Here is a 15,540-nt window from a genome sequence, read left to right as displayed (position 1 = left end):
TCCCTTTGTTCACCCATAAGAAATTTAGTTTGTGAAGCTTGAATCAGGAAATGTAACCTTACTCCACTTCATAAGTATCTGAGGGAACAGTACAATGCAGGTTTGTTGATATGGCGTGCCTTGCCTGAATGTTTCCCTTGAACATTAGTGGTTTTGAAATTTTTAATTTCAGACATCAAATAGATGTAACATTTAACTGATTTGCAAGTATTTGTCAACCATGGTGGAATTTGAAATGCTGTTTCCACATGTGCTTTCACATTCTCCCTCTTCCTTGGGAAAATCAGACTGCATGCTCTACTTTGGTTATTGAACTCCCTCATCTAGTTGTACATGTCCTCTCATGCGCTATTAAAATGTGAATATTTTCCTTCTTCTCTTCCTCCTCCTTTTTTTTTTCCTTTTTGAGAAAGGGCTTCACTATGGAGCCCTGGCTGACCTTTAGCTTGCTATGCAGACTGTACTAGCTTAGAACTCAGTGATCTGCCTACCTCTCCCCTTCTGAGGGATGAGATTAAAGGCATGTGCCACCAATTCTGGCTCCAAAAAAAATCATTTCTTTTTAAGTGTTATTGTTACTGTTTTAAATCATATGGATCTGTCTGTGAGAATGTGCACATGAATGCAGGTGCTCACGGAGACTGTCGGTGTCGGATGCCCCTGGAGCTGGAGTTTCAAGTCCTTGAAAGTGATCTGATATCAGTGCTAGGACAGGAACCCAGCCCCCCAGGAAAGACAGTATGTGTGCTCTCTTTGGCTCCTGAAAGAATATCGGTTGAGTACCTACTCTGTGGAGGCATTCTTCTCAGCACATATGATAAATGATCCAACTGATCCTGCCTTTGTATTAGCATTGGTCATATGAGTTTTCCCCAGAAGTGACGACATTCTTCTATCCATCCCAGATAGGATACTCATGACAGAACAACAACAAAAATGACTCCAATCAAGGGAAGCATGCTTCAAATGAGTTTTACAGGTCTATGAAGGAGCTCGGATGACTCAAAAGCAACTGCATCACCAAAAAGCCCACTGGAGCACCAGTGAGGGCTCATGAAGGTTATATTTCTGGAACACCCTGCCCAGCTTGCAGTTGACTCCATGGAAGTCTCCCTTCTCAGTACAACCCCCTAGGGTGTGGCCTCCACTCCTACCTTTCTGAGCTTCCTGAGCCTTTTAAGTTTTGTTAGCTCCAGAGTCTCATGAGTCTCCTTCTCCCCTCTAGGATAGAATGTTTCAATTTCGAGGAAATAGCTGAGAACAGCATTCACCTCTGGTGACTAACAATAGCATTCACAATACAGTCGGTAGGCAGAGTTGATTGACAGCTGGGTGTGACTTATACCTGGATCAGTTACTTTCCATTCATAATAATGTCTTCTCTTAGGGCCTGAAGGAAGACTATCTAAGTGGCGGATTAACATATGAATCGATTAGAAAATTGCAAGCAGCCTGTATACAATTAAATGCTAAATTGCTTTGTGTGACTGTAGGTACAATAGCAAGGTACAGGATCCAGAGCCCAGAGTATAAGGCAGCAGTCTTAGACTGGAGAAATCTTTCAAACAGAAGAGCTGTCACATACTTATTTGAGAACATTAGACAAACAGTATGCTAGGTGCATAGGATAAGAAAAAGCTGTAGGATGTGGCTGGCCCCTTTTCCTCAATGGCCCACTGCCTAGTGGGAGTGGCGGAAGAAAGCACAAGCAAGTTCGGTACGATGGACAATTTTAAGACAGAGGTCTGGGATGGGGACAAACTGGAAGGAAACCTCACCTAGTCAAGGGGTAAGGCATGGCTCTAGGGACATATAGGGCTGCCACTTGAACTGAATCTTGAAGACTTAGGGTCTTAGTGCAAGAAAACTATAAAACGGGAGCTTTAGGAAGTAAGAAGTGACGCTTAGATAAAATAAAGGCTTTTGCCTCTTGATTTCACTTACCAGAAAAAGCTATGGGACACTCAATTCCCTGTACATAGAATAAGGGAAAAGGATTCCAAATCAGCAACTGTGAAGCTAACTCTTCTAAAATTCATTTAGTGTGTGTGTCCAAGTGTGCAGGCACATTCACCCACGTGGAAGTCAGAGATCAACTACAATTAGTACCCATTGGGTATGTCTGAAGGTAAGCCCACCCCCCCCAAATCCAAAAAACAGTCCAACTATCCAGAAATGAGTTCCACTTGGACTATGGAAGGATTTCTGGAGATTAGATAAAAGCCAGTATTCCCCAGGAACTTTTGGTCCCCATCTGGTGAAAGGAGTCATTTACCTTATCTCTAGCAGCAGGGACATATGGCTATCTGTCGCACCTATTAGCATATCAAAGCACATGATAGGATCACAAGTACCTGTTACACATTTCAAAGTCCATGCTAGTAGCATCCTAGCCATCTCACCTGCTCCTCTGCCTTAAACTCCAGCTCATAGGCTTCCCTCTCTCCAGCTAGCCATTCTCCTAGTAACTCTGCTATTCTCAATATGTTCTCTCTCCGTATGCGTGTGCATGAGCGTATGCGTGTGCGTGTGTGTCTCTGCTTCTCTCCCTATGTTTTTAATATTCTCTAACCCTTACTATTCTTCCCTCTCTCTCAAATAGCCCTGGCTATGTCCAGTCTGCTGGCCATCAATAATCTACTTCTTTCTCCCAGGAAGAGTCCTGCTCTGGAGTCTTCCAAATCTCTCTCTCTCTCCTTTTCTCCTCCCCCCATCTCATAGCTACAATTAAAAACCTTTCCCTTGCCCATGCCTCGGAGCAGTTGTGTCCTCAGTTTATACGGTACCCTTACTGAGGAGTGAGCTCAGAGGCTTGGAGATGTGTCTTTTCTCAGCTTCTTGGCCCCTAAAACTAACTCTTAGAGCTAATATTTGAAGAGTTCTATGAGACAGAAAATGTCAAAGTTTTTTTCTTTAAAATAAAGTTTTTTAAAACTATAATTTATTTTTACTTTTGTGTGTGTGTGTGTGTGTGTGTGTGTGTGTGTGTGTGTGCTGCACATGTGTGTGAGCACGTAAAAGCAGCTTCTGACAGGTCTCCTGAAGCTGGAGTGACAGGCAGTTATGAGTCAATCACTATTTGTGCTCAGTTCATCCTGCCCTTTGCCTCCACATTTTGCGATTCATTGGGAATGTCAGATCCTGAACAAGTATTGTCCCATTACAATGTCTCCCATATTCCAGTTTTACTACTACACAACACTAGAGGTGGTGGAGATCTATTGACCTGGTCATGGTATATAACCAACAATCAGTAGTTGCCAGTGGCAACAACAAATTAGTACATCCTCACTAAATCCTGTGTTTGGGGATGATATTAGTATTAGTATTATTGAATGAAGTTTCTTGGGCCTTCCAATGTTACAAACACACGAAGTACCTGAGACTTTATATGTATTACACTGTAATGGCAGACAGTCAATGACTCTTAAACTTTTATGCTCATCACAGCCTTACTAGATAAATGCATAGCCCCCGGGGCTGGAGAAAGGACTCTGAAGTTAAAAGTTAAAAGCACTGGATAGCCTTCCAGAAGACCTGTGTTTGGGTCCCAGTACCTACAAAAGCAGCTGTAACTCCAGTCTCAGTGGATCCAATGCGCACTTCTGGCCTCCTTGGATACCAGGCATGCATGCGGTGCACTGACATACATGCATAGAAAACACCCTTACCTGTAAAGTAATGCAATAACATTTCAAAAAACATTGTAAAACAGAGTTCTAGGAAGTGAGGAGTGATGTGTGATGAATCAAACGCTCGAATGTCTCTATTTCACTTATCCAAAGAGCTGGGGACATTTCTATGTGTGTCACTACATGGGTGAAGGTCAGAGAACAATTTGTGGGAGCTACATCCCTACTCCCAGAAGTTTTGCTCTGGACATAAAAGTTTTAGAGCCTTTGAATCAGCTTCTTTTTTTGTTGTCTCTGTGATCTTAGAAGAGTTACTTAATTGCTCAACAATCTCTTCCTCTGTAAAATGCAACAAATGACAATCCTTAAGTGGAAAAGAAGAAAGGAGATAAAAATAGAAACTACTTTGTTACATCGTAACTGTCGGTTACATTGTCACTGACAGTTAACTCCTCATTTTGCAGACATCAGTATGATGGTTTTACAGTGTCAGCAATACATTAAGTTCAGCTTCTGTGTTTATTCAACAGTACTTTACGGGGTGTACATGGTTCCCAAAATCATTCCTCTGGCCACCATAGCTAGTTTCCTGGGCAGAGGCTATATCAGATTAAGCCTCGAATTTCCAAGTGGAAAAGGTATATCAACAAATAGGTCCATTCAAAAGCCTAGCTCCCAAGCAGGTATCCGGAAAGCCACATGGACTAGACACACTTAGGTATGTTGAAAGCCTCGATGATAAACTTTATGGAAGACAAAATGAGTTGCAGAATGCTGGGAGCTAACACTATTGGGGAAGTGAAGCACAATGTAGTTACCAGATGATATAACAGCCAGTGGATCAGTAAAACTTGTCATATTTGTTGGGGAAGAAACGTGATTTAAATTGTTATCTGTCTTTGTACTCCAATCAAATCTTGTAAATATTTCTCTTTCGACTGATGTAGAAATTAAGGTTCAGAGTGATCAAAGAGTCCACATTCAGGTTCCTTTTCTCTTAGACAAAGTCTCATACAGCGAAATCATGTTTCTTTACAGGGACATCTACAATATTTAACCCAGGCAATTTCAATTTTAAAAAGTGAGAAATAGAAAAACATTTGGTATAAAAGCCACAACTATGACCAGGGAATGGAGCTCAATGGGAGAACAAAAATAAATAAATGAATAAATAAATAATAAAAAAATAGCGTGAGTTCAATCTCCTCTGCCACAAAAAAAAGCTTTACTCTAATTTTAATTTTCAGTTTTATTTCAACTTCTATTTAAATGAAACCTAAATAAAAGAGATGACACTTCTGTCATGGGTGAAAGTTCACATTTATTTTTGTACTTCCTCATGGTAACCTCCTCTACTGCACCAGAATGTACATACCTACTGAGTTCACTTTTAATCTAACATGTAGGAAGCAATTGGCGTGTCTTCGGTGAATAGATGAGTGATCTACCAGTGTTGACTACAGCCAGAAGCTCATGGGCATATAAGCATACTTAGGTTACAGTCAAAACATTACACCAATCCTCCTGAAATGAGTGGAAAGATTTCTTACCTCTGAGCTTCTTCCATGTGAGCATCAGCAGAAGGCCTGAGAAGTTTAAGGAGGCATGTTCCTATACACAGGAGATTTTTACAAAGCAAACATCCGAACAACAAACCCACTGCATTTTTAGCAGGTTCCTCAGATCTTATTTCCATAGCTTGACTGCTTGGCATGGAAGAGCAGCAGACCAGCACAGGGTGTGACTGTATCTTGGGAAAACTCTGCCTTATATCATAAAGAGAAAGAAGAAACTTTAGAAGAAACCAACACAGCATGCAAGTGAAAAATCTCGAGAACTGTTGCTTTGAACCAAGGAAGATGGGAGATTCAGGGCTGGACAGATGGCTCAGTGGTTAAGACGATGTTGTTACTCTCTCAGAGAGAGGTGTCCAGATCACAGAACCCACATGGCAGCTCACAACCGCCTGTAAATCCAATATCAGAAAGCCCAATACCCCTGTCTCGCCTCTGTAGGCACCAGGTACACATGTGGTGCACAATGCATACAAATAAGGAAAATCCCCAGATGCATAGATTAAAAACAAATAAATCTTTAAAAGGTAAGAAAAATGGAAATTTCAAGTCAAATGGATAGCCCAAAGTATACAATATACCTGATATGGAATGAAAAAAAAAGCCAAAAACAAAACAAACAAACAAAAAAAACAAAAACAAAAAACAGGGAAAACAATTCATCATGGGCTTTGAGCATATTTTTAGTAAATGCATGACAACAGAATTCATATTTTTCTGGACCCTTGACCTGTCCTCAAAGATCCAGATCAAAGGAATGGTTCTCAGGGATGTACTTCCTGGTTTTCTGGGCAGTGTCCAAATCCTCCGGGAGAGTGATTATGTTAGAGAAGTTCATCTATTACACTGAAACCTAGTGAGTGGGCTTTACTACATTCTGTACATAGAGAATCCCTTGAAGGCAGGACCTGTGTCCTTGTCTTTACTTTCAGCCCTTTTATTCCCTTGGTTTTATTGAGATATACTTCAAAAATAATTTATATATTTAAGTTGTGTAACTTGATGAGTTTGTGGGGGTTTCCCCTTATTTATCTTTTAAATTCATTCCTTTTCATTTTGTGTGTATGAGTATTCAGCCTGCATGTTTGTCTGTATACCTCGTGTATTTCTAGTGCCTTTAGAGTTGAGAAGATGACATTGGTCCCTCTGGGACTCTGAGTTACAGGTGGTTGTGGGTGTGAGGAACTGAACCCAGGTTCTCTGCCAGAACAGCCAGTGCTCTTGACTTCTAAACCGTCTCTCTAGCTGCAAATTTATTTTTGGGTCAGGGTCTTGCTGTATAGCCCAGGCTAGCTTGGAAACCTCAACGTCCTCCTGCCTCGAATTCCTGGAAGCAGGGGTTACAGGTGAGCACCCTCAGTCGCATCTAGCATCCACTTGCTGTGTTAGTAAGGAGCTATGCCAAGTCCCCTTTCAAATCTCTCGAATCTCCCATACTACTTGCCATACAGAATCCACCTGTAATTTCTGTTGAATAAATGGCTGGGGACTAAGTAACTGGAGGCAAAGGGCAGTGGAAGCAGATGGATGTTTTTAAGAGTAGAGACAAGCTAGAGCTAAGCAGCTGGTGCCCCAGGCTAGAGCAAGTGGATCAGAGCAAGATGGATGTAGATCTTAGCTCAGATGATGTGGGGACCTTTGGTGAGTATGAAGTACAAAAAAAGAAGCAGTAACTGGAGCCCGAAGGAGAAGAACAGAAGAGTATTGGTATTGGTGAATCAATAGGGGATCAGTGTGGCCTATGCTATATCCCCAGGCACCATGAGCATGAAATAACAGGCTGCATCTGTCAGTCATGCTAATTGGGGCTGGTCACCACAGCTGGGTCCGAAAGTAACTAAATCCACTGATAACCCTCTTGGAACTCTGCATTTACTTCTCACTGTCTGTGAGGTACTTCTTGCTAATGTCTCTTGTTGTAGCCATTTGTCTTTTTCTTATTAGCCTGGAACCAGTTGAAAGGAAAAGCTGTGTCTTAATCATTATTGTGCTGTAGCTGACCACAGCGCTTTGTACACACCAGGTAGTGCATGTCTCTGCCTTAGGCGTGTGCACCTTTACCGTGTCAGTCTGTATTGGTTTACTTGATGGCCTCAGTATTTAGATAGTGAACTCATGTTGGATTAATCTGTTTCCTTTCCGTTTGGAACTTGATTTTTGAAAACTTTTATTGGCTTAAATTGTGTTCAAGTGAGTGCACAGATGAAAGAATGACTGAAAGAAGGTAAAAAAAAAAAAAACCAAACATGTGGGACTAGGGCGTCAAAAAGACCACATGCTGTTCAAGCACTGCATTTTCTCTTACATATTTATCTCTGTCACTCTGGCATCGATAAACCTGTAAATCTTGGAAGATGGTGGTGGATGGTCTATGATTTACATACAGTTTAAATGGAATACACGTTGTGGATCTTCCTAGGCAAATCTCTAGTCACTGCCTTAGAGAGTAACCTGAGGCAAAGGGCAGTGGAAGCAGATGGATCTTTTAAGAGTGACGGCAAGTGGGGGCAAAGCAACTGGTGCCTGATGCAAAAGGAGCTTCCAGAGCACAGGAGAGATGCAAATTAAGGGGGGCGAAGCACAGTTTTAGTTGCTAAAATCAGGACCAACAGATAGCTCAGTACCTGCATTAAAGAAAGATACTTTGTAGCTAAATGATTGGTGTGTAGGTTCTCATTGAGTTCCATTTGAATGAATCAATGTTACACCACTATGGATACTGTCTTCATGCACAATGAAATTTAAGGTTGACCTTGAAAAGAAAAAAAAATTAAAGATTGAAGAAACAATGTGTGAAAACATTGGATCCAGGGTGTAAATCCACTCCCATTGCAGGAAACATGGCTAGATCAAAGACAGCTTTTTAAGCCTCACTGGATCGTTAGATTTTCTTTTAAAAAAAATTGGTTTTCCCTCACAGAGGCCAGCAGAAAATAACAAAAGTTGACCCTCACATAAGGTATACTATGTCCCCAGGCATTATTCTGATGAGATTTGTATATATTAACTCATTTCTCACATTTTGTGAGGGACACCATTGCGTTCTCCATTTTAGAAATGACAATTCTGAGGGATAAGAGGTAATACAACTTGATCAAGGTCATAGAGCTAGAAGTGAGGGAGCTGAGATTCAGTCAAGAATGTGGCTCCAATAAGCTACAAAAAAGGCGGTGTTTTAGGTATGTAGCTAATTTATGTGGAATAGAAAGAAAATCGCTCATCTTTTTTGATTATGGTAATTCCAGCATTTACAAAGAGCCAGCCAGCTATTACACTGGGGACGGTAATACATGCTTCAGTTGCATCCTTAGTCTTCTTCACAATAAACTTGGGAGGTATTTCATCCTCGTTCCAAGACATTTCCCCCTCAAAAAAAAAAAAAAAAAAGAAAAGAAAAAAAAAAAAAAAAAAAAAAAAGATTGAGTGATTAAAACGATTAGTCCGAAGACAGCCATGCACACGGGCAAATTGCACTGGGAGCTGTCTTTGCTGGCAGTGAAATCAGGCGAAAGGAGGACCCCACAGGGATGCCAGGAGAGTACAATGAAATAATGGATGTAAAAAGGCCTCGACGAACAAGTGCAAGGGCTAAGGCCTGTGCATTTGCGTCGCTGGAAAACCGGTTCCCCAGGACCTGGTTCCAGGCTTTCTGGCCCCAACCCAGCGCCTTCTCCTCCCAGTGCCCAGCTTTCTCCTCGAATCTCTTTCCCTGTCTCCTCCGCTCCTGCCCCCAAAGCCTAAGCCGGGCGGCAGAGCGGAGAATAGAAGGTACGCGCGCGAGCAGGAGGCGGGGCGGTCGCCCCGAACCTTTCGAGGGGCTGGTCTGTGCGCTTGCGCCATACTTCGGCGGCTTCAACCGCCCCAGCTCGTTGGCCAATCAGAGTCCCCGGCGCGCTCGAGACGTCTCAACGTCCTGTGGGTCGTGTGCGTACGGAGGGAGGCAACGTAAGGGCGCTCGGCCAGCCCGTCTCTCCTCGAATGAAAGGAAACAACCCCTGGCAACAGAGCTCCGCTCTTCGGCACTGCCGGAGAACCGACTCCCGCCTTCCCCGTCTCCCCTCGTGGGCGCTGTCCTCCCTTCGCCCAGCCGTGAGCCCCACTGGTGAGTTCTCTGCGGTAGCCAGGGGCCCCCCATTCTCTGTCTGGCGGGAGAAGACGAAGAGGATGGCGGTGGCCAGGTTGCCGCCCCTGCCCGTTGTTACAGGGGGGACTCGCGGTGGTCTCCCTTCATTGTCAGGGGACCCCCAGAGGCGCCACGCATTGTCGGTGCTCCCTACAGAGGCTGGCGACCTAGTGCGGCGGGGGCGCTGAGGGACATGCGAGGCGGCAGCCTGGACTTCGGGGGAGGGGGCTTCACATCGGAGGAGAGAAAAACTGGGATGGGGGTTCAAAAAAACTCTGCTGTCGCTTAGACGGTTTTAGTGGTTAAGGACGGTGACTCTACTTTCGAAGTGTAAGAGAAAAAAAATGTTTAGGATGGCATGAGGGTGAGCCTTTCGGAATGAGGGGGAGAAAAAGAAAAACTCCCTAGTAAGGGGAATCGGGTGAAAGTGATGGATAAGGAGATGCTTTGGAGTCAGGTCCTTAGAGGACGAACTCCTGGGGAGGGGAGGAATGTGAAGAAGGTGAAATTTTCCTGAATTCCCGAGACTTGGCCAAGGACAATCGGAAGGGGGGGGGACCCCGACTTTCTGGCTGAAAGGAACCTACTGAAGTGTTGGGAAGGAAGAGACTTTTTTTCGAGTTTATCCAGCGCTTTGGTTAGAGGGAGATCTAGGAGGCTAGTGTGCGATTGGGGAATAAATAACGGAGAGAATCCGCTCTGTTTCCTGTCTGGTCCTTTATTACATGGGCGAACAGCACGGCGTTCTTTTTCAATTTCTATTCGTTTCGATATTCTGTGTGAAAGTGAAAAACAAATCTTTTGATCTTTGAAAAGCCTTTAATTTTCCTCTGGTTCCTACGTAATATCGGGTATTATTCATACAGTTCAAATTTCTTCACTACCCTTTGGCTTGAAACAACTGGAAAATTCCTTTAGTTTCCTTTTGAATAACCGCAAAAAAAAAAAAAAAAAGCAGTGCGAAGCATGTAATAATATCGTGCAACCAAATTCAGGTGCCCTTCCGGTACATTTCCTATTCATTTATTTCTCTTCACTGCAACTTTGCTGATAGAGCCGTGTTATCTTTGGAGGATCGCACTTATATCTGTGAATTTCAACCGGCTTGCATGCGGAAGGTTTTTCATCTTCCGGAACTGCAGTTTTTGTTTTGTTTGTTTTTCTGTAGAAAACGTTCTTTTCAGATACCAGCCATTGAACGAGCTCTGGAGTTGGTTCTCGGAATGCCCTCCTTGGTCATCCAGGTGGTTTCTACCTCGATGCTTCACAGCATCATGGAAAATCGGAAATGCATTCATTGTTTCAGCCGGGTACATTTTTCAGACATTTAAACAATATTTCCCATAAGGATACTGTTGTTTCTTTCACCTTTACACATTATCCATAATATTACCTTTCTTTGAAGGGAAAGGTCTCATTGTCAAGCTAAAATATTAAACTTTGAGCTTTGCCTGTTCTTGAAAACCCTTTAAATTAAAACGAAAGCGCTAAATAGTTGTTTTTGAAGCCCATAGTAATGCTGATTGAGCGTCCTTATTCCGCCTAACCCTAGACCACAAGTGTGACAGCAGGAGATAAAAATCTGTATTTTTTGATAGACAGTTTTGCTAGGCGTCATTGTTTCCATGAGGGGCTCTGCTGCTGCATGTTTTATAAGGCAGATGTAAAAAATCAGCAAGCTATGCACACATGCATTATTTGAATTTTAGTGGAAAAATCCAATTAGTCATTGCATAGCAGGGCAAAATTTTAATCGTTTGTTGCACATTTTTGTGTTTCTGTTCACTTTACAAATAAAATATAAATTACCAAGAAATACCTGAGTGTTTTACAATGCAAAGTATATGTATATGTATTCTCTTTTAGCTTTTAGAATCTTTGGTATCTAGAAAAGCAGGTTCTGAAAATTAACAGGAAGAAATACACTGTTTATTAGTGAACAGGAGGCAGTGTTCAATGAAGATAGAATGGGGAGTACCATTTCAGAGTCAATTTTGGGAAGAAAGAGTGATTTTCCCTCTAAGAATTGTGCTTATTATCTCCAGCCATTTTTTTTTCAAGTTAGTGCTAGGATTGTATAGAAATGGCAAATTAAAGATGCCTATGAAGATTAGATTTATAACGTACCACCCTTTCAGCTGCCCTGGATGACCTGGAGAAATGCCGGATACATCATGGTGACTTACCAGTGCCTATTATTCATTGCATGGTAGTAAAGAAAACACATTTGGAACTCCAGTCGCAGATCTGGGTGCTATTTATGAATCTTGGTGTTTTTGCATAGCTCTGAAAACTGGAGCAGCTATATTTTTCATAAAGCAAGTGAACATATACTTGCCGGAGCAAATGCAAACACACTTCCTCTTTTGTTTCTTTTGTTTCTCTGCTTTGTTTTTTTTTTTAAATGCTAAAAGATTTGCCACCTATTTCCAATCAGCTTCCCAGTTTATAGCGAGTGTTCTGAAATCAGTATTATTGAGAAGGATCCCATGGCACTTGGGAGACTGGGGTATTTAAAATTCGAGATAACACTAAGAGTTTGTTAAACTCATCAAAGGAGAGACAGCAAGGCCTTTGAAGTCTTGTTCAAAAGCAAATAGTGGGTATAAATTAATGGAAGAAATGTTTTCTTTGTGGCTTCATATTACGTTACATCCTGATGATCCACTGTGCATAGCTCCGAATGGCGTATTACCTTTGCTGCTGCTGCTGCTGCTGCTGCTGCTGCTGCTGCTGCTGAAGAGATGCTTCTCAGAGAGTTACCAACTGAGTTAGTGAGCCAAGTGTCTAAGCACAATGTCCTGAAAATATTTAAATGTGTATCAATGGCAATAACTTGAGCTAATTTGAAGACAGATATTTGAGATTCTATTGATTGTGATGAGTGTTAATGGCAACCTGGGTAGGCTGTTTATTCCCAGTAATTGAGTGAATTATACAGATCAAAATACTGATTTGAAATTTGTTGAGTGATGGTATTAAATGATCTGTGTTGAGAATGATGATCCATATCTGTAGACTTCTGTGTTACAGCTTCTCTTCCCTTTTTTGGTTTGACTGTACAACCTATAATTATAATCTGATCAAATGCAAGGCTCATTCAGAATTTTCCTTCCACCGCACAGCATTGCTGACTTACGGATGGAAGTTACTGCATGTAACTATCGGATTGGCTTTTAATAAGTAGATTTGGGATAAATCTCAGTCAAATCAAATGGTTTAGTAAATATTGGGGCCCTAAAGACTATTTTATGGTATAATATTAGAAGTTTTATTATTTCATTACATGAAAAAGGAACAGAATAGCAATAGTCTTGGATCAAAACATAATTTTCTCAAATTTGAAGTATTTCAAGTTTTAAAAATAATTGTTTCAAAGTTATGCTTAATTTTACTTTTAATACTTCATTCAGTATGTGAGCTGGAAGGAATTAGGCAATTAAAGAATTCAGTTCTCTCGGTATTTTGTAGTTTTCTTTGTAGTTTTAAATTGTTGTTAGATCTTTATCATGTTGTTTCCTTCATGGACATATGCCTAAGCTTGAAATTTATTTTTATCTTTAATGACACTCGTGGAGGAGTTAGTTTTGTGATTTTGGTTTTCTGCGTATTTCTGAGATGGGCCTCAGGCTCACTTGTTGCCCATGCAGGCCTCAGATTGGTGATCTTTTGCCTGGATCTCCTAAGTGCTAAGATGACAGCCATGTGCCACTGTGTGTAAGAGTAATTTTATTTCACATATTTTCTAATTTGAATTTATTTTGATTTCTCTTAATTACTCTAGATTTGATTGCGTTCTTGCCACTTCTCTCTTTCCCTTTCTTAAGATGTATGATGTATGCAAAGCATCTTGGGTTTTTGATATTTATCTATACTAATATTTAAGTAACTATATTAAAACCTAGGTCAGCCATTACATTGCTTGTGTGGATCTGTATGACCTAATTTCTAATTGAAATTAACCATTTCATTGCCATTCTTATTCTCTGTAGCATTTTTTGAGGCTTAAAGTGGCATTCTCTAAACAATTTAAAAATCATGTCAAGCTCAATTGAACAGAAAAAAGGGTCTACGAGACAGCGCAAATGTGGCTTTTGTAAGTCAAATAGAGACAAGGAATGCGGACAATTACTGATATCTGAAAACCAGAAGGTGGCAGCACACCATAAGTGCATGGTGAGTATATTGGCATAAATCAAGAGACTTCAAAACCATTCTCAAGAAAGAATCAATCTTAATAACTAACATATTAGTATTGCTGACTTTGAAAGTAAAAACCAGTTAGATCTTTTAGAAATGGTTTAACACTGTGCAATGTCATTTTAATAGAAAATTAATTTTTAAGTTTAACATCTTAGTCATTGTCTTGATGTAATTATATGCGAACGGTAATTTTTTCAAATGTTATTTATAGCTGTTTTCATCTGCTTTGGTATCCTCACATTCTGATAATGAGAGTCTTGGTGGATTTTCTATTGAAGATGTCCAAAAGGAAATTAAAAGAGGCACAAAGCTGGTAAGTTGGTATTTCTGCCTCTTAAGCATAGAATTACTTAAGACTCATGAAGAAGGAAATTACTTATTTTAAAGTGTATTACTTTGTAAATCTCCTATAATTTTAAATTGGGGCAGTTTTTATTTTCTAGTCAATCCAAAGCTTGATTTGTTTTTGCCTCAACAAAAAGGAGTGAATCAATACCTTGAAATATTTCTTTTCAAAAGGATAAATCTTCTTAAAGACTGGGATCACTTACAAAATAAGCAGTTTACTTAATTTGCATGCATCATGTTTAAAATCTTCATTCCTATGTATTTTTCGTAATTCTGTTATGTCTTCCCTTTTCATCATAGAGTTATTAGGAGTCATCACAAACTGAGATGACAGTGGCCCCTCAGCCAGAAAGTGATAACCCTTGCTAACAGAATCTTGTTTTGGGCTTTGGCTACATGACACAGCATATATGACTTTGGCTAACTTTTGGTGAATTTTCCAGGAGTTTTTCCGAAGCTGTGCTAGAGTTATGCTCCCGTAGTTATCCTTATCACCATAACCAGATTGGCAAGATGTTTTATTGCTCCTTGGGAAAAATAGCCTCATCTCAATTGGTATTTACAACACCTGACTTATCACGAAATACTTAATTGATTAAAAGATTTCTTTTCAGTTGGCTGTTTTGCTTGCTTGATGTCTTAATTGAAATTTTATCCGTTGTTATAGTGAGATCTTAACTGTAGTGGATTTTATTATCCCAACCCTAAAATTTATAAGAATACAAAAGATTTGCGGTTTTTAAATGGGATCTTCTTTGATGGCTTTTCATTGCTTCATGTAACTGTAGTGTGCTGATTGTTTTAAAGAAACCAGTATACCATATTTTTTTTTTATTTCCTTGTCCTTAAAATGAATTCAGATATAATAAGAAAAGGCTGTTTACTTGAAAATAGTGCTGTAAACCTTATTTCTTTGCCTTTTCTTTGTCATTATAAGTAAAAATCCTTCTTCTTCTTGATATGCATGTTAAACTTGATCATACTTCCTGTAGTCAAATTTGGTATTGGCCTCTGATACTGAAAGAGGATTATGAAATTCAGTGCCATTGCTTTAAGTGTTACGTGAAGCAGAAGTTTACATCTGTCAGTGTTGCTGTATTAAATCAAAATTTAATTCATTTGAACCTGTTTATAAAGAAAATACCAGAATTTGATACCTTTTACTTTTAGGAACTATTTTGTTTTGAATGTCATAAACTGGTATGTTAATCTCTCCCCCACTCACCCCACCACAGGTGTAGTGTGCTATAAATAACTCAAATTGCTCCTTGGTCTAGTGAGTGGAATAATATTGAGGGTTAAATGCCTAGAAATAGTAATAGACTTGGGCTTGAGTCCCATCTCTGTCACTAACTGGTGACCCTGAGTAAAGTTATTTCCTTCCGTAAGCCATGCATTCTTATAGAAGTGATAACGAGCAGACCTGCCTCACAGAGTTATAACTAGGATTAAAAGAGAGTCTGCAGGACTAATTAAGGTGCTCAGCACATAGTAAAGACCTGATCAATGGTAGCCACCTCTGGGGTTATTCCTTATAGATAAAAATAAAATCCTGCTAATGTCATTGAAGACTAATTAAAGCATGCTAGGTAGACAAGTCACGAGATCAAATATTTTTAGGTGCTTGAGATTGAATCCATGCCTTAAATATGCAAAGCAA

General features: G+C 40.4%; 1 protein-coding gene across 1 annotated transcript in view; it reads left to right on the top strand.

Moving 5' to 3' along the window:
- The first annotated feature begins 9,141 nt into the window (after positions 1–9,141).
- Positions 9,142–15,540, top strand: part of Phf6 (PHD finger protein 6) — a 38,467-nt gene continuing 32,068 nt past the window's right edge. Inside the window, 3 exon segments of the mRNA XM_032889617.1 lie at positions 9,142–9,308; positions 13,322–13,505; positions 13,744–13,845. Coding sequence (XP_032745508.1) covers positions 13,368–13,505; positions 13,744–13,845 — 240 coding nt within the window. The 5' untranslated portion in view covers positions 9,142–9,308; positions 13,322–13,367.

The sequence above is a fragment of the Rattus rattus genome, chromosome X (genome assembly GCF_011064425.1).
Source record: "Rattus rattus isolate New Zealand chromosome X, Rrattus_CSIRO_v1, whole genome shotgun sequence".
Classification (NCBI taxonomy): domain Eukaryota; kingdom Metazoa; phylum Chordata; class Mammalia; order Rodentia; family Muridae; genus Rattus; species Rattus rattus.
Note: the sequence above shows the minus strand (reverse complement) of the source record. Positions and strands in the feature narration are given on the sequence as shown.